Here is an 18700-nt window from a genome sequence, read left to right as displayed (position 1 = left end):
CCCTCATGCACACTGTCCCCCATTGCAGGTGACCCTCATACACACTGTCCCCCAGTGCATGTGATCCTCGTGCACACTGTCCCCCAGTGCAGGTGACCCTCATGCACACTGTCCCCCAGTGCAGGTGACCCTCATGCACACTGTAACCCAGTGCAGGTGACCCTCATGCACACTGTAACCCAGTGCAGGTGACCCTCATGCACACTGTCCCCCAGTGCAGGTGACCCTCATGCACACTGTCCCCCAGTGCAGGTGACCCTCATGCACACTGTCCATCATATACAGGTGTCAACCATCTCCCAGTTGGTTGCTTAACAACCAGAAACATGGCGCCCTCCAGTAACCTGTCACGTGACTGCAAGTCGCTTTTGTACTTCAGGTTATGCCTGCGCTTACCTTGAGCCCCCGCCCCTCTCCGCTCACCAGCCAATCACAAGCCACGGGGGAGGAGCGGGCCGCCCAACGCTATTCTGTGATTGGGCGGTCTTCATGCCCTAGGGCGGGGCCGCAGGGGGGTCCGCGGGCTGGAGGTGCCGTTCTCAGTCACAGGTTTGGGAGGACACGGGACGGAGCTTCGGAGGTGAGAGAGCCGGGGATGGGGGGCAGAGAGGGCAGAGAGGGCAGGGGGGAGACTGGGAATCGGACATAAGGCAGGGCACAAAGCCGGGCGGGCAGGTAACTGGCAGCGGGGACACAGTATTAGACTGCAACCTATTACAGGTGTCTGTGTGTCTGTGTGTCTGTGTGTGTGTGTGTGTGTGTGTGTGTGTGTGTGTGTGTGTGTGTGTGTGTGTGTGTGTGTGTGTGTATATATATCTCAGATATAGTATGTGTCTGTATACATAGGCAGATATGGTAGTATGTGGCGGTAGTATGTGGCTGTATACATAGGCAGATATGGTAGTATGTGGCTGTATACATAGGCAGATATGGTAGTATGTGGCTGTATACAGCGGCAGATATGGTAGTATGTGGCTGTATAGATATGCAGATATGGTAGTATGTGGCTGCATAAATAGGCAGATATGGTAGTATGTGGCTGTATACAGCGACAGATATGGTAGTATGTGGCTGCATACATGGGCAGACATGGTAGTATGTGGCTGTATAGATATGCAGATATGGTAGTATGTGGCTGCATAAATAGGCAGATATGGTAGTATGTGGCTGTATACATAGGCAGATATGGTAGTATGTGGCTGTATACAGCGACAGATATGGTAGTAGGTGGCTGTATACATAGGCAGATATGGTAGTAGGTGGCTGTATACAGAGGCAGGTATATATAATTGTGTATATTAGGGGTACCATTCCCCTTTGGTAGTGGGGATGTCTGTCCCTGTTTCTGGTGACAATGGGTTTTCCACCCTCTATGAGAACTTGTGTAATGTTCTGATCATGGGGTCTCATTGTACATGGGGATGTGTGGCCCGCGCTCCTCTTGCTGCTCCTGTGAATGTGGCGGAGATTGGGTGGGGGGGACGTCCCTTTTTAATGTGGTGATCTCGCGGGGGTGTCCCTTTTAATGTGGTGGAGATCTGGGGGGGTGCCCCTGTAAATGTGGTGGTGATCTGGGGGGCTGCCCCTGTAAATGAGGTGGAGATCTTGCAGAGGGCAGTTCCTGTGAATGTGGCGGCAAGCTTGCGGGGGGCTGCTCCTGTGAATGTGGCGGCGAGCTTGCGGGGGGCTGCTCCTGTGAATGGGGCGGCGAGCTTGTGGGTGTCTGCTCCTGTGAATGTGGCGGCGAGCTTGCGGGGGGCTGCTCCTGTGAATGGGGCGGCGAGCTTGCGGGGGGCTGCTCCTGTGAATGGGGCGGCGAGCTTGCGGGGGGCTGCTCCTGTGAATGGGGCGGCGAGCTTGCGGGGGGCTGCTCCTGTGAATGGGGCGGCGAGCTTGCGGGGGGCTGCTCCTGTGAATGGGGCGGCGAGCTTGCGGGGGGCCGCTCCTGTGAATGGGGCGGCGAGCTCGCGCTGTAATCCGCTCAGTGTTTTGTTCCGAGTTCCGTGTTCTGTTTGCGCCTCACAGACCAGTCCATGGAGCTGAAAGTGACAGCACATATTATCACGCCCTGCAACATGTGTACGCCGACATTACATACACATACATGTTATGCAAGTATATGCACATAACAGGTGATCATTTAAAGGTTTATATGTGTTAACCCTAACAGGGCTGGCACTGAAGATGTTAATGCAGTTTGCTCGCTATGTCCCCCCCCCAGCGCTGTCTGCGGGGGGGGGGGGGGGGCGGCACTTCCTTTTTTTTTTTTTTTCACAGGTAGTGAAACTAATTGCTACCTGAGTGAAACTGCTGCAGCCCAACCCCAAGCGGGCTCCCGTACTGACTGCACTGTCACCCATACTTGCAAATCCACTAACCTGCCCTGCAGACGTGCGCGTGCTAACCCTGTGAGTGCTCTGCTGGCCCATCGGTCAGGCACAGGGCTTATAATAATGGTGGATCGGGGGGACACTGTCACTGTCCTTATAATGGTGGATGGGGGGGGGGGGGGGGATACTGTCACTGTCCTAATAATGGCAGTGACATAAACCCACAATCCCTTTCCTATTGCAGTGTGTGGGTCTCCTGGGATCAATGTATGGAATTTCTTGTAGTTATTCACAGGAAGGGTACACTGAGATGCACAGGTCCTCCTCGTGTGTGGAGTTACACACCATGACCCAGTGTTTTTCCAACCAAGGTTCCTAGGAACCCTTGGGTTCCCCGGGCGTCTCTAAAGGGTTCTCTGTAATTTTTTGGTCATTTGAAAATTGTATCAAATACAGAAGAATTTACAAAGCATCTGATCTCAGATGCGCTATTAGAGAGGGTTGGGGTTCCTCACAATGCATCTGATCTCAGACGCGCTATTAGAAAGGGTTGGGGTTCCTTACAAAGCATCTGATCTCCGACGCGCTATTAGAGAGGGTTGGGGGTTCCTCAGAATTTCACTTGGGGTTCCTTAATCAAAAAAAGTTTGGAAACCACAGCCATGACAAATGTGCATGGTACTATGGGGTGCAGGGTAACACTTTTTATTTACATACTCGCAGTTCCACTTTCTATTTAATTACATATGGATTGGCTTCAGGAAGCCGCTATCATTTACGCTTAGAAAGCAAAAAGCATTGTCAATATTTTTTCTAATATATAGTCCAAATCGCTTTTGCCCAATGTTTAATTAATGTGAAAGGTTTTTTTAATGTCCTGCACAGAATCGCTATATTTTCTACACTGCTTCAAACCCTGGTTACAACGACACAAGCTTGATGAGCTAGTTTAGGAGAGCCCTGAGAGGGGAGGCTGCTGAGAGATGGGCTTTTGTTTTATATGGGGATGTAGACAAGGAGGAACCAAGCTTTTCAAAGGGCACAGAGCGTGTAATTAATAACAAGTGACAGTCCTGAAGCCATGGCTGGGACAACGGTCTCTGTTTTCCATGACAGGCAAAGGTAGCAGTACTGGGCACATTTACACGGCTTGGGCCTCTCTTCGAAAGTTAAATCATTTTGTTTTTTTTCACCTTGTGAAAGTGTATCCCTCCACGTGCCTTCTAAATCGGACGTCTCCTCTCAAAATCCCTCCTGCCTGGGATAAAACTACATGGCAGGTACAATACATGAAGCTTTAATTGCAGTTGGGTGATGACACTGCTCTCTCTTTGGCGGTAGATTACATGAAATAGAGGCCCATATCAATGGGAGTTGGGTCATGCTAAATCGTAGCACCCTTTCGTGAACATGGGCCAGATTCAGACAAGCAGGGGTTTGTGGGGGAGCCAATCTGGGCCATAAAATCTCCAACATGAAATCCAAATAAATCAATTATTTTTGGTAAGAGATAGTCGCTCTTATCAGTGGATCTGTCATATGATGTGTTTAGCTCAACGTTGATGTTGGGTGGCATTTCTCCTGTAGTGTTGAAAGGGTCCACAACGCAATATAGAAATTAAGGTGTTAAAGCAGAATCTATGTCCCAAGCCCAAAACTTAGACAGATTGATGTTTTTGTCTGAAGAGGTTTGAACATTTGGTGCCGGAGGCCAGAAATGGATCACCTATCAGATAGTGTGTTTTATTACAACCCACTGCTTGTGTGTCAACAGTTAAACCTTCCTAGGAGAATGTGTCTACGTTCCTGTATGTTAATTTTAATTTCTACGTATAATATTTACACCAGAATACATGTATGCAGATCATCCGCTTCACTGTGTTTAAAAAGATGAAGACGATTCTGAGCATTATCCAATAATAATGCGGAAGACCGTTTAGCTCTTCGCTCTGAACACAAAGTCCAGTTGCATGAATGGGATGTGTACGATGTTGGACCACAAAAGACCATATTTAAAGCACCTTAGGACCTCTTTCCCAAAGCAGCAGCAACCATTCCAGTAACTTCTAGTCTTATTTTCTTCGAGATCTATCTCCCCACTTCTATCTCTGCTCTGCTCCTCTACTCCTTGATCTGTGAGGTGATTGGAGGCTCTTGAATATAAATAGTTTATACTGTGGCTCACCCTTGTATAAGCAGTTCTATGAATTACTTTTAGCTTCATTTCTTTACACACACAACCTGGCAATTCATTATAAGCTGCTCTTGAATGGGATGAATGGGGCTTGGTGTTGGTTAATAAAATCTAGTGGGAAAGATTTGCACAATCCTAGAAAACATTTCTGTGCCTTTGTCTTGATGGTGCTGAATGGGACGGTTGTGGTCTGTGGTTTCTGAGAGAGTGTAATCTGAAATGTAACCAATATCTATTGGAGATGCTCCCATAATCCTATCAGTGTTTGTAAAGGAGTTGGGGAGTTTCTATCTGTGCTGTACCATTGTTTGAAAATGGCAGACAGGTTGATCACTTGCTATATGTGCACATGTGGCAGGTTTCATTGTTCCCTGTGTGATCCATTGTGATATCCTGTACCCATACGGCTATTGATTCCTATGGAAACTCTGTGATATTCTGAGTTATACCAGGATGTTTAGTGTTATCTGTGTGGACAAGACCCAGCTCCATCTATTTACTGTAATACAAAGCCATATCTGTGCTGAAATGTACATTTGTTGTAGGTTATGATACGTTTTAGGGGACCAGCATAATAAAAAATTTTTTTTGTAGATATCATGTACAGAGCTTTCCAAACCTCACAGGTCTCTTCTTCACATGTACAGAGATTTCCAAACCTCACAGGTCTCTTCTTCACATGTACAGAGCTTTCCAAACCTCACAGCAAATGTCCTCTGCTCAAAAATTGGGGGAGCTTTTTTTCCTCTTGCGTGTGGGGGGGGGGGGCGCTTGTCAGAGCTAGTCCATGGTTCGGCAACATTTGGGCACCCCCTCATTCCTGCTGTGCTGGCATGAGCAGAAATCTACTGTTGCATAAAATGGCCGTAGAGTCCAACCATGCACCCGCAGCTAATCGGAAGCAGTGACGTCATCTGGGCACAATGTCGCAGCTCTCTGCTGGGGACCCCAGTGTCCATGTTGGGACACAGCGTCGCAGCTCTCTGCTTGGGACCCCAGTGTCCATGTTGGAACACGGCGTCGCAGCTCTCTGTTGGGGACCCCAGTGTCCATGTTGGGACACAGCGTCGCAGCTCTCTGCTGGGGACCCCAGTAGCCTTGTTGGGACACAGCGTCGCAGCTCTCTGCTGGGGACCCCAGTGTCCATGTTGGGACACAGCGTCGCAGCTCTCTGCTGGGGACCCCAGTAGCCTTGTTGGGACACAGCGTCGCAGCTCTCTGCTAGGTACCCCAGTGTCCATGTTGGGACACAGCGTCGCAGCTCTCTGCTGGGGACCCCAGTAGCCTTGTTGGAACACGGCGTCGCAGCTCTCTGCTAGGTACCCCAGTGTCCATGTTGGGACACAGCGTCGCAGCTCTCTGCTGGGGACCCCAGTGGCCTTGTTGGAACACGGCGTCGCAGCTCTCTGCTAGGTACCCCAGTGTCCATGTTGGGACACAGCGTCGCAGCTCTCTGCTGGGGACCCCAGTGGCCTTGTTGGAACACGGCGTCGCAGCTCTCTGCTGGGGACCCCAGTGTCCATGTTGGGACACAGCGTCGCAGCTCTCTGCTAGGTACCCCAGTGTCCATGTTGGGACACAGCGTCGCAGCTCTCTGCTGGGGATCCCAGTGGCCATGTTGGGACACAGCGTCGCAGCTCTCTGCTGGGGACCCCAGTGTCCATGTTGGGACACAGCGTCGCAGCTCTCTTCTGGGGACCCCAGTGTCCATGTTGGGACACAGCGTCGCAGCTCTCTGCTGGGGACCCCAGTGTCCATGTTGGGACACAGCGTCGCAGCTCTCTTCTGGGGACCCCAGTGTCCATGTTGGGACACAGCGTCGCAGCTCTCTGCTGGGGACCCCAGTGTCCATGTTGGGACACAGCGTCGCAGCTCTCTGCTGGGGACCCCAGTGTCCATGTTGGGACACAGCGTCGCAGCTCTCTGCTGGGGACCCCAGTGTCCATGTTGGGACACAGCGTTGCAGCTCTCTGCTGGGGACCCCAGTGTCCATGTTGGGACACAGCGTCGCAGCTCTCTTCTGGGGACCCCATGTCTGGTTGCCAGAAATAACACGTTTATTGTTGGGGGAGCGGCTGCTTTGAGTTGCACCACAGCGGACAATGCATCTCTTGCTGTATAAATAATGTCGTATACTTAAAAATTGTGTTTTTGTAGGGAAAAAATGTGCCTGAACTCTAAGCAGAGGAAAAGGAAGTTGCATCTGAACGAAAATAAGCCGTGTATTATAATGTCCACAGCACTCCAAAATGAGAAAAGTGTGTATCTATCTCACCCCACTAGCACTGAAGGTTTTGACCCCATTCTTTAGGACTGGTGTATGTAACGCTGTTCCGGCGTCCTCCCGCGTTCTCTCTCCCAGTTTACGAGGATTCCGCTCGGAATAGTCACCGGCAGTCTCTGATTTCTGGGTCGGACTGACTCATATTTAAGTGCGCTGTATAAATATAAATTTGGACAAATTGTGACATGAAATTGGGGTTATGCTGCCGCCCCTGTATTTAAGTGAGACGGGCTGAGGTTTCTGTATAAAGTTATGTCATATTATTATTCTTTCCTAATGGAATATTGTCGCACTACAAATATCCGTGTGTTTCACCAGGACCAGTTAGTCTTGTTCCGTTTTGCTATGAATCCAGGCCCCATAAATTGAGGTGTATTTTTTCCTAATCCGTAATCTGGTTTAACGCTGGGTGCGGATGCGAGATTGCCTTATTCACCTTTCGGATTAAGGAAGACAATGGTAGAGCGTTCGAATGGAATAAAAGTTCTGGGACATGGTCCCCTCATCGCGTGGCAGAGCGGTATTCTGCAGTCCTTCATTAGGGGCCAGACACACAATGTGGAGACTGCTAACCCGATCAGTGCTGGTCAGGATAGCAGCATTAGAGTGACCACACATGCAGGGGTTAATTAGCAACGCATTGATTTTACCTGGCACTGTCTTGGCTCCGGTTTCTGGCCAGAACTGGAACTTTGTGTCTGTGACGAGTCTGCACCTGGGGAGGGTTGTGGTGTGGTGCAGGAGTGGCCAACTCGAGCCTTCCAGGGCCACCTACAGGTCTGTTTTTAGGATATCCCTGCTTCAGCACAGTCAATGACTGAGTGGCTGATTTGAGTCACGTGTGTTGAAGCCGGGATAGATAACCTTAACCTGACCTGTGGGAGGCCCTTGAAGACTGGAGTTGGCCACTCCTGGTGTAGTGGTTAAGGCGATGGATGCATAACCTTCAGCAGCTTTCACTCGCACCTGTGTGCGGCCTCAGGTAAATGTTTCTCAGCCTGATTCTCCCTCCTGTACTTGGGATCTATTTATACCGCTGTTACTCTCTCCTCCCTCCCCTCCGGGAGCAGGTGCCAGTAATGTGCTCCCCGTAGTTAGCCGTGGCTGTGTGATTTCCCTCAGAGAGTTCCTGTGCTGTGCTTCGAAGCTGCACAGCGCTGAGTACATGTGTGTGTGTGTGTGGGTGTTCTCCTTTTTGTACAAGGGATTTATAGTCTGTAATGGTTACGCACAAAAGCTTGAAGTCTCTGACCGTCCGAATCTGCACCAAGTTCCCGGCGTTCTGATATTAATGGGGGGTGGGAAGGGCGAGCAGGAATCTCGCCCCACTAATGAGTATTTACAGGTCTCTCTTCAAATTCATTCTGTCTTCTCACTCCAGGCTGGAGCATTTATTCATGGAAAAGGACCTGCATTCCATTCCAGCCGTTCCCTCCTATACCCCCCTAATCTCCCTCTCCCCCCTCCCCACTCGGGGGAACGGCTACAGAACAAGAACGCATATTCTCTGCTCTTTATGTCAAGTATACACAGTACTGTACAAACACTGGGCAGCAGGAGGAGCCGTGTGAGGGGGAACAGTGCCAAGTAAACCCTTGACTGGTCCTTCTTACCTTGGACCATGTCACTTTATTTCTGTGCTCTGCAGGGCACTGTCTTATACAGCACAGTGTACACTGTCGGCACGATATAAGAATTCTTATTGGATGGAACACGGAAATATGGTACACAATGGGGGAAAAGTGTATGTTTTAAAAATAATATATTGGGCGTCCCTGCGCTGATACGTGTAACCGCACAAAAGTAAATAGTTTTTTTTTTTTTTTTTTTGTATTTTCACATTGATTTTCTGCAGCCTATAAATATGTATATCAGGAGTAACCAACTCGCAGTCCTCAAGGGCCACGAACAGGTCAGGTTTTCAGGGTTATCCCTGCTTCAGCACAGGTGGTTGTCATTCTGATTGAGCCAACTGTGCTGCAGCAGGGATATCCTGAAAACCTGACCTGTTGCTGGCCCTTGAATACTAGAGTTGGCCAACTCTGATGTATATAAACATGGCTTGCATTAATGGCAGTGACTCTGTGGTCCAGTCCCACTGTCCCCTCCTTGTGACTTTGCACAGGACTTTCTGCCTGTGCCTCAGGTGCGTGCGTTAGATTGTTAGCTGTTCGGGGCAGGGGCTCACTGCAGAGTTGTATGTACAGTGCAACGTCTCCAGCTGCGATTCCTTTATTTGTTACCCAGGACGGGGCAGCTGTGTATTTCTAGGCCTGGCATAGATAAGTGACCTGCCCAGGGCTAATTATACGTTGGGTTTTCCAGTCCCAGCTTTAAGAGCGCACCCAGAGGAACGTGGGAACACGAGAGAACTTCAATTAGCAGCTAGGACTGTACTAGTCCAGGGTGGACAGGTTTATCATATTGTGGCCAGAATATGTAACAAACCCCAATTTAAATGAAATATTAGAAATAGTTTGGTAAGTAATAAAGGGTTAATAAGTGTGACAGGTTGGGTACCAGTGACTAACTTGCTGCATTATATATCTGAATATTTAGCGTACATATTGTTGTTATGGGGTGGATTTTGACCCTAGAAAAGTTACTGAATAAAGTGATTTTTGCGTTCACGCGCTGTCCTTTTTTCCACTGGGTGCAGTGTCGCATTTTAACAAAGTTTATTGCGGTAAATCTAGGACATGGTTACTAAACTGTCAATTGTTGCCCTCCTGAATTGGGGTTAAAGTGCTCTGTTTAGTAGTTCTGGCCCTATATGAATGATTCTTTTCTGCAGCTGTATATAAGTTAAACCTCATTCTGTTATCGGTAATCCTTTTCGCAGATACGTGAAGTTGGGTTGGTGTTTAGATAACGCCTCTGCAAATGAGCGTGTTTGACTACCTATAATAATAATAATCCTGAGTACCTTTCCTCCACACGTCAGCCATTGTCCCCTCCTTCTCTTTCCCCTCCCCCCGCGAGGTTGTAACCGGCTCCATTCTTTGCTATGCTGCCACTCTCCTGTTGCAGGCGCTGGGAGGAGTGTAGATATAAAGTTTCGGAGTGTTTATCAGGCGCGGCTGGATAACGAGGACGTCAGAATTCCAGCGAGATTAAACATTTACCCTGAGTCACTGAAACTTCCTTCACAAGTATCGGTCTGCTGCATGTGTCAATAGCACAGCCACCTATGCTGAATCGGGGACATCCTGAAAACCTGACCCCTGACCTGTTGGGGGGTGGGGGACTTGAGGACCAGAGTTGAGCCCTCCATCGCTACAGTATGTACCAAAACTGCCTCTGGAGTGGGTGTACCTGCTTCATATCCCACTGTCCCCTCTCCTAGCGAGGGGCTTGGAGCCAAGTCCTCTCCCTCCTCCTTGTGCGCCTACACCATAGGTTGTAATCTTTCCGGACAGAGACTGGGTGTGTCTGCAACGTTCTATGCACAGCGCTGAGCACATTGCTAGCGCTATGTAAGAAAAACATGCGTGTATTATATCGGGGATACACCATGAACGTTAATATACTGCAGTATAAGGAGTAATCGGTATGGACACTTCAGGCTCCAAAAATATACAGAACCTATTCGAGAAACATGTCACATTAGTAATATATCGCGTATGAGCAACGCATTTAAACGTGTGTTGCTGTGGGCAGAGGCTGCAGTGTGCAGAGATTACGTCCGTGTGATAACGATGGTAGGCGGGTGCTTAGAACAGAATGGCTTTTGTCCAGTGTGGGGTTCTTGTTATCACCTTGTGGTATTCCAGAAATGTGCTCCTGCTGCATTGGTGTTTCCAGCCCTGGAGCAGTGTCCCTTTCTCCTGCTAATTGAAGTGGATATGTAGGGTTCATGAGTCGCTGTTATCTCATTCTCTGGATATAGACCACATTCTTCTGTCCCAACCCGATGTGCACAAAGATTTCCTAGTGGCTGCAGCCAGGGTTTGAAGTTCCAGCCAAGAAGAGATTTATTTATCAAATGTTTTACAAGGAAGTAATGCATAAGAGATGTAATGCTGCACACCATGAGAAGGTTAATAATCTTGCAGTTACTGGTGCTGCTGGTCCAGGGGAGGAGTCCCTGTCTGAAAAAACTCCAACAACTATATAAAAATAGATGTTCCAGGGTACTACGGATTTGTCAAAAAAAAAAGAGAATTTATTCAATCATTAAACACAACGTTTCAACCAACTGTGTGGTCTTTTTCAAGTGAAGATAGAATTCTATCTCCACTTGAAAAAGACCACACAGTTGGTTGAAACGTTGTGTTTAATGATTGAATAAATTCTCTTTTTTTTTTTTTACAAATCCGTAGTGCCCTGAAACATCTATTTTTACTAGGAAGTAATACATTGAGAGTTAACTTTCGTTTTCAAGTATGTCCTGGGCACAGAGTTCTCATGACAAATACATGGTTTGTAAGTGAGCAGGGTTATACATTTATATACAAGGCATTGCATGCACAGTTAGAGATAATATATATTATGGGCGTATGGAACAGTTACAGACCAGGTTAAAATGTGAGACCGCTTTAGTTTTGAAAGAACTTAGACTGGTGTTGGCTGTGAGAGTCTCCGGTAGATAATTCCAGTTTTGAGGTGCACGGTAAGAAAAGGAGCGGCCGGATACTTTGTTGAACCTTGGGACCATGAACAGTCTTTCTGAGTCAGATCTCAGATGATAAGTGCTGCATGTGGTAGGGGTGAGGAGCTTGTTCAGATAGATGGGTAGATTACCCAGAAAGTATTTGAAGGTGAACTTTGCGCCTAGACTCGAGTGATGACCAATCTAGTTCTTTGAGCATTTCGCAGTGATTTGTGTTGTAGTTGCATTGGAGAACAAAACGGCATAGTGAGTTGTAGAGGATATCAAGTTTGGTAAGGTGGGTTTGGGGTGCCGTGCCATATACTGGGTTGTGCGCCCCTCATGCTGTCTGCGGGGGGGGGGGGGGGGGAGGCGCGGGGTTTACAGAGGCTCTGTGCGCTTCCCGAAGGCACTTAAATTAAGTTCAGCGGGAAACCTCATTTACCTTGGCTCCGGCGACTGCTTACATGCATCGCCATGACAATGGGGCATCATTTTGTGACGTCATGATGCCGAAGTAAAGGTAAGAGGTGGCGGGGGCGCGGAGAGGAGGGAACTGCCGACAGGGGAAAAAGTTTGCGCTCCCCTGCCATATCCTATGTCCCCAGTATAGAGATGGGTTTTCCGGTCCTCACAATGGCTCTTATTTTGTTGCTAAGCGGTTTATATACAGATTGCCCTGGATTCATTGTAGTAATGTATTTGATAACTTGGCAAAAAGGGTTTATCTTGAGTATTTTTTTTTTTTTTTTGATTCTGATCTTGACTAAAGAACAATTTGACTCTTCAAACCGAGACCTAGGAAGTCTCGACTCCTCTCCGTGTTCGGATGTGCGCTGTGGCGTTCTTGCGATGCCCTTTTTACTGATGCTCCCTGTGGAGTCGCTCTTCAGATGTTGGTTTACAATCTGACTTGGGCAATCCTGTTACTTTCAAGCCTTCGAGGACTCTTGTTTTGTGCTGTATCAAGGCCAGGAGTGGCACCTTTTGTGCTTTGTGTACAAGCCATGAACAAAGTTTCTTTTGATACGATTGTTTTTATTTGGCAAAGCTTCTCTGGGACCGGCATGGAAAGCGTGGCTTTCTGCACGCGCGCTTTTCAACGTATTAATACTCCCGACTTTATAGAGTTATCTTTTCCTTTCGTATGCCGATGGCTGGCAAATGTTTTTGAAGCCCAGTTAATTGTCCTGTTGTGGTGACCATTCTTTTTATTCTAGCCACCTGGAATCCTGCTTTTCCATTGGTGGGTTATGTTTGAAAAGTTGGATTTTATGTTAAATGTAAGAGAACCCATTACCCTGATTTAATAGACGTGTGCTACAAATCCCTGCGATTTTTCACCTTTTTTATACGATTTACTTCACATAAATCTGAGCACGTAACCATAATACATTGCTGAGTTACTACGCCATACAAGAACAAAAGTGTTTCCCCAAGCTGGGAAAAATGGTATCAATTCTGTCTTGAATGTGGGGACATTTAAACCTTCCTTCCCGGAGAGAGGTAAATCGGTAAATGTTTCGGATCTGGATGTTTTCATTCGATACTTTCCCTCGCAGATCCTGTGTAAATAGGAGCATGTGTAAATACAGGTTGTGTACTCTGGAATCTACCTCACCAGTAAAATATTTGCCTGGCTCTGCTTTATTTGGGTGTAGTCCACCATTAAAAACACCGGGGGGGGGGGGGGGGGGAGTGGGTATTGCACCTGTGCTACATTCTTTTAACACTTATTTTTGTTTTTGTTTTTTAAATATATTTTCTGAAAGTGACCTTTATTAGCATTTTCAGACGAGTATACCAAATACTACATTCCTCACTGAAGCAGTTGAACGTCCAGCAAACAATGTGTTTTGTGTGTCACCCAACATGGCTGTTCCATTGACCGTTTCTACATGCCTGTATTCCATATCTATAGCTGCTGTCTCCTGGTCTTGTGCTGGGGAAACCCGTAGGCTCTGCTCTGGAAAAGCCGTGTCCGAGCCCTGTGTGTGCAGCTGTAATATTGTGTTTTTTGAGGCTCCTGGTGTTTCCCGGTGCTGATAATTACCGACCGGCATCGTTTTATAAACTGTGAAAAGTACCTATGCCTTTTATACTTCAGTAAGCCTCAGAGGGTTTCTTAACAAATTCAAAGTATTGCGGTAATAGTGTAGCACTGACATTAGGATGTGACATTAGTGGCACACAGAGGTTGTGTTACGTTACTGTGCTGAGTGACACACACACACACTGCTCTGGTTTTACAGTCTCAGAGTAAGTTATGAAAAGCACGTTACCACAACAGACCATAGGCAATGTGGCTTTGCGTAACAGCAAAGAAAGCTTAGCAGACGTGTGATTGTTGTTATAAGAGGAAACCTGTTCAACTAGACATACAGAATATTGTCACATCTGCAAAGCTGACACGAGTCTTGTGTATTTCTGCACTTGTGCGAGTTGTGTCTGGCCTGGCTGTTTTTCCCGTGGAGATTAATAGTAGTGAGGTAGGGGTGTCACTGTAAATCTGTGTATAAGGTCCCAGTGTAGCCTTCTAATGTGATGCAAAGTAACCAGGCTTTTCCAAATTCCTCCAGGAAACGAGGCTTCAGCCCGATGAAAATATGTTCCAAAGTAACATTGCAGGCCGCTGTGCGTGCTTGATATCCAGTATTTAGATTTGACTGTATATACTTCAGAAGGGACGCAAAGCTTGCGCACGGACAGAGTTTAGTTTGAGTTGATATCCTTGAGTCTCAAATTGAAATGAATGTACAAGTATTGGAAGGAACTCTCCCCCGCTCTGTTGTTCTTGTCAGGAGCCTCAACAAATCAACTTGTAGGATCGTTATTTGATTTATAAACACTGTTAAGTCATATCAGAGCAGCCATCAGAACAGCAAATTAGCTCTTGTCCATAAACAAACCAGATGTAGTTATGATGGAACCCATCTGTTGGCTGTGTATACACACCACACACACACACCACACACACCACACACACCACACACACCACACACACCACACACACCACACACACCACACACACCACACACACCACACACACCACACACACCACACACACCACACACACCACACACACCACACACACCACACACACCACACACACCACACACACCACACACACCACACACACCACACACACCACACACACCACACACACACACACACACACTAACCCTGTGTCCTTCTTCTTGCAGGAAAAGGCATAGCATTTTTGCCGTTGCTGAATGGAACGGGGCGTGCATGGCGAGATGGCTGACAAGCACAGCCCTTTGGATCACGGGGTCCAGATCCGTTTCATCGATGACCTGAGGGAACCCAATAAGTCCAGGAAATCCCGAAGCAAGAAGCAGAATTCTTATGGTGTCGCGGTCCGTGTGCAGGGGATTGATGGACAACCCTTTGTGGTGCTGAACAGCGGAGATAAAAGCAAGTCTTCCTATGGGGTGCAGATCAAAACAGAGAGCAGCTATGGAAACCCTTCCCTCAACTCCCCACCTGAGTATCAGAACACCACTTCCAAGAGCAGCAGGACCGCCGTGCCCATAAACTCGGGATCTGACCTACCCGAAAATCCCTACGCAACCAGCAGTAGTGCACAGAGTATTTCCCAGTACAGCAGCACCTCCGATGAAGAGCAGAGCGCAAAGAGCCATAGAAAGAGCAGAGGAGGAGAGGGCTTCTCATCCAAACCTCGTGCACTGCAGACCACCTCTAGGGAGGTGCTTAGGAGGTCCCAATCTCAGGGGTCTTTGCTGAGTCCAGATAGCGACGAACTATACGATTATGGAAGGCATAGTGAACTTTCGACCACCATCGACACCACTTACTCTAAGTCAACCATGGACACTGCACGGGGCCGCAGCAGCCTGAAGAGCCTTGACAATGGCGAACACCCAACCATCGTCTCCGGTTTCAGGTCTGTGGCTAGTCCACAGACACACTCTGTTACCAGCAATGCTTCATTACAGAAGAATGGTCTTCCCACTTCCACACCGAAAATCTTACCCAGTGAGGATATTGACACCAAGCCCCAGGCCTCCGTGGATTCACTGATCACAAAGTTTGATAGGAAAGGGCAGGTGAGGGGCAGAACGGCAAGGAGGAGCCGCATTCTGCTGGATGACAAGAAGCGTTCCCAGAGCCTCGACGGACGGGTGTCTTCTCGGGAAACTGCAGAGTCCAGAGAGGCGCAAGCGAGCAAGATCAGCTTCCGGGAACAGAGCCTGGCACAGACAAGAGGCCAGTCCCCCAACACTCACAGCACGGGGAGCCTGAGCCAGTCCTCTAACAGAGGATCCGTGGAAGCGGGGGACATTGACAAGAACAAACTGACCAAAGACTGGTTGGCCCATAGTGCTGAGGAGCCGGTGATCGAGAGACGGCAGCAGAACACCGTCCAAGCCGAGCTGCAGGTAACCTCTCCAGCTTCTATACTGGGTAACTGGTGTGTAGCGTGTAAGAGGATCGGGGCGTACAGTTATTACGATCATATATTTTTTTTGTAGAAGTGAACACTGTGTTGTGCTGAAGATAAATCAGTGGCTCTGCTTGGTATCACTACTCTGCAGCGTGCTTATTATTCGGGCTATCTCCTACATATTTCTGAGTACTCTGCTTCTTGTGTCTTTCTTAGCTGAAGAGCACCCCGGATCTTCTGAAGGATCAGCAGCCAGAAGGAAGCGACCCCACCAGGGAGATGATATATAGTATTCTGAAGGATGGGTTAGTGTGTGAGCGGAAGCTCGCTGCTCTATCCTTCTGTTTTCCAATAACCCCACTCCTAGGGTAACCCCTTCTCTGCCATGGCTCCAGCGTCATGTGATGTCACGTTGCCATGGCGACGCTTCGCTGGAAGCCAAGGTAAGTGAGTTACAGAGGCCTCGCGCGGTCCCCCGGCATTGAATTGAAATGCCTTGGGGAAGAGGGCGTGGCCTTTGTAACCGCTGCGCCCCCCCCCCCTGGAAAATCTCGCACCCCCCAATTTTAAGCTGCAGTAAGCCACCTGTCATTTAATAGTGAGACGCAGCAGAATAAACCACTCGCCTTCTCCCAGTTGGTATTCTAGTCCTAATTTCATAATCGCTTTATGGCGTTGTCCCTTTTTATATTTATATATACATCCTTTTACAGGACTACTGACCGTGAGAATACACTGAGGAAAAAGACCAACCTGATCTTCGAGAGGATCCAATCCCTCCGAGTAAGTCGGGTAGGCAGCGAATGTTATAATACAGGGAAAACAAACCGACCTTTACTTTAATTTACAGAAAGTTTATGATGTAACTCGCAGGGGGCCCAACTGCAGTGCTCGAGGGCCACCAACAGGTCAGGCTTTAAGAATATCCCTGCTTCAGCACAGGCGGTGCAGTCAAAGGCTAAGCCACCTGTGCTGAAGCAGGGATATCCTTAAACCCTGACCTGTTGGTGGCCCTTGATGACTGGAGTTGGCCACGCCTGCTCTAACTTCTTCGGTGCCGCAAGGCCTGACATGAATTGCAAAGCACAGACATGGGCCGAGCTTCGCTTGCAGTGCGTCACAGGCCCACCCGGCAGCACGGAGACTCGCAGTGTGTCACAGGCCCACCCGGCAGCACGGAGACTCGCAGTGTGTCACAGGCCCACCCGGCAACTCGCAGTGCATCACAGGCCCACCCGGCAGCACTGAGACTCGAAGTGCGTCACAGGCCCACCCGGCAGGGAAGGGACTCGCAGTGCGTCACAGGCCCACCCGGCAGCACGGAGACTCGCAGTGCGTCACAGGCCCACCCGGCAGGGAAGGGACTCGCAGTGCGTCACAGGCCCACCCGGCAGCACGGAGACTCGCAGTGCGTCACAGGCCCACCCGGCAGCACGGAGACTCGCAGTGTGTCACAGGCCCACCCGGCAACTCACAGTGCGTCACAGGCCCACCCGGCAGGGAAGGGACTCGCAGTGTGTCACAGGCTCCCCCGGCAGGGAAGGGACTCGCAGTGCGTCACAGGCCCACCCGGCAGGGAAGGGACTCGCAGTGTGTCACAGGCCCACCCGGCAGGGAAGGGACTCGCAGTGCGTCACAGGCCCACCCGGCAGGGAAGGGACTCGCAGTGCGTCACAGGCCCACCCGGCAGGGAAGGGACTCGCAGTGCGTCACAGGCCCACCCGGCAGGGAAGGGACTCGCAGTGTGTCACAGGCCCACCCGGCAGGGAAGGGACTCGCAGTGCGTCACAGGCCCACCCGGCAGGGAAGGGACTCGCAGTGCGTCACAGGCCCACCCGGCAGGGAAGGGACTCGCAGTGCGTCACAGGCCCACCCGGCAGCACGGAGACTCGCAGTGCGTCACAGGCCCACCCGGCAGGGAAGGGACTCGCAGTACGTCACAGGCCCACCCGGCAGGGAAGAGACTCGCAGTGCGTCACAGGCCCACCCGGCAGGGAAGGGACTCGCAGTGCGTCACAGGCCCACCCGGCAGCACGGAGACTCGCAGTGCGTCACAGGCCCACCCGGCAGGGAAGGGACTCGCAGTGCGTCACAGGCCCACCCGGCAGGGAAGGGACTCGCAGTGTGTCACAGGCTCCCCCGGCAGGGAAGGGACTCGCAGTGCGTCACAGGCTCCCCCGGCAGGGAAGGGACTCGCAGTGCGTCACAGGCCCACCCGGCAGGGAAGGGACTCGCAGTGCGTCACAGGCCCACCCGGCAGGGAAGAGACTCGCAGTGTGTCACAGGCCCACCCGGCAGCATGGAGACTCGCAGTGCGTCACAGGCCCACCCGGCAGCACGGAGACTCGCAGTGCGTCACAGGCCCACCCGGCAGCACGGAGACTCGCAGTGCGTCACAGGCCCACCCGGCAGCACGGAGACTCGCAGTGCGTCACAGGCCCACCCGGCAGCACAGAGACTCGCAGTGCGTCACATGCCCCCCCGGCAGCACGCAGACTCGCAGTGCGTCACAGGCCCACCCGGCAGCACGGAGACTCGCAGTGCGTCACAGGCCCACCCGGCAGCACGGAGACTCGCAGTGCGTCACAGGCCCACCCGGCAGCACGGAGACTCGCAGTGCGTCACAGGCCCACCCGGCAGCACGGAGACTCGCAGTGCGTCACAGGCCCACCCGGCAGCACGGAGACTCGCAGTGCGTCACAGGCTCCCCCGGCAGGGAAGGGACTCGCAGTGCGTCACAGGCTCCCCCGGCAGGGAAGGGACTCGCAGTGCGTCACAGGCCCACCCGGCAGGGAAGGGACTCGCAGTGCGTCACAGGCCCACCCGGCAGGGAAGGGACTCGCAGTGCGTCACAGGCCCACCCGGCAGGGAAGGG

At 50.3% G+C, this 18700-nt stretch overlaps 1 protein-coding gene across 5 annotated transcripts in view; it reads left to right on the top strand.

The window, feature by feature from the left end:
- The first annotated feature begins 488 nt into the window (after positions 1 to 488).
- Positions 489 to 18700, top strand: part of CGN (cingulin) — a 58732-nt gene continuing 40520 nt past the window's right edge. For 2 of the 5 annotated variants that reach the window (XM_075608040.1, XM_075608035.1), the window contains exons 1-4: positions 489 to 580; positions 14603 to 15820; positions 16042 to 16130; positions 16539 to 16608. In XM_075608040.1, coding sequence (XP_075464155.1) covers positions 14633 to 15820; positions 16042 to 16130; positions 16539 to 16608 — 1347 coding nt within the window. In that variant the 5' untranslated portion in view covers positions 489 to 580; positions 14603 to 14632. Of the gene's footprint in view, positions 581 to 2291; positions 2409 to 7652; positions 7791 to 9837; positions 10090 to 14602; positions 15821 to 16041; positions 16131 to 16538; positions 16609 to 18700 lie in introns of those variants that run through there. The other 3 variants (XM_075608039.1, XM_075608037.1, XM_075608036.1) reach the window with 3 other exon arrangements.

This window comes from Ascaphus truei, chromosome 7, assembly GCF_040206685.1.
Source record: "Ascaphus truei isolate aAscTru1 chromosome 7, aAscTru1.hap1, whole genome shotgun sequence".
Classification (NCBI taxonomy): Eukaryota; Metazoa; Chordata; class Amphibia; order Anura; family Ascaphidae; genus Ascaphus; species Ascaphus truei.
Note: the sequence above shows the minus strand (reverse complement) of the source record. Positions and strands in the feature narration are given on the sequence as shown.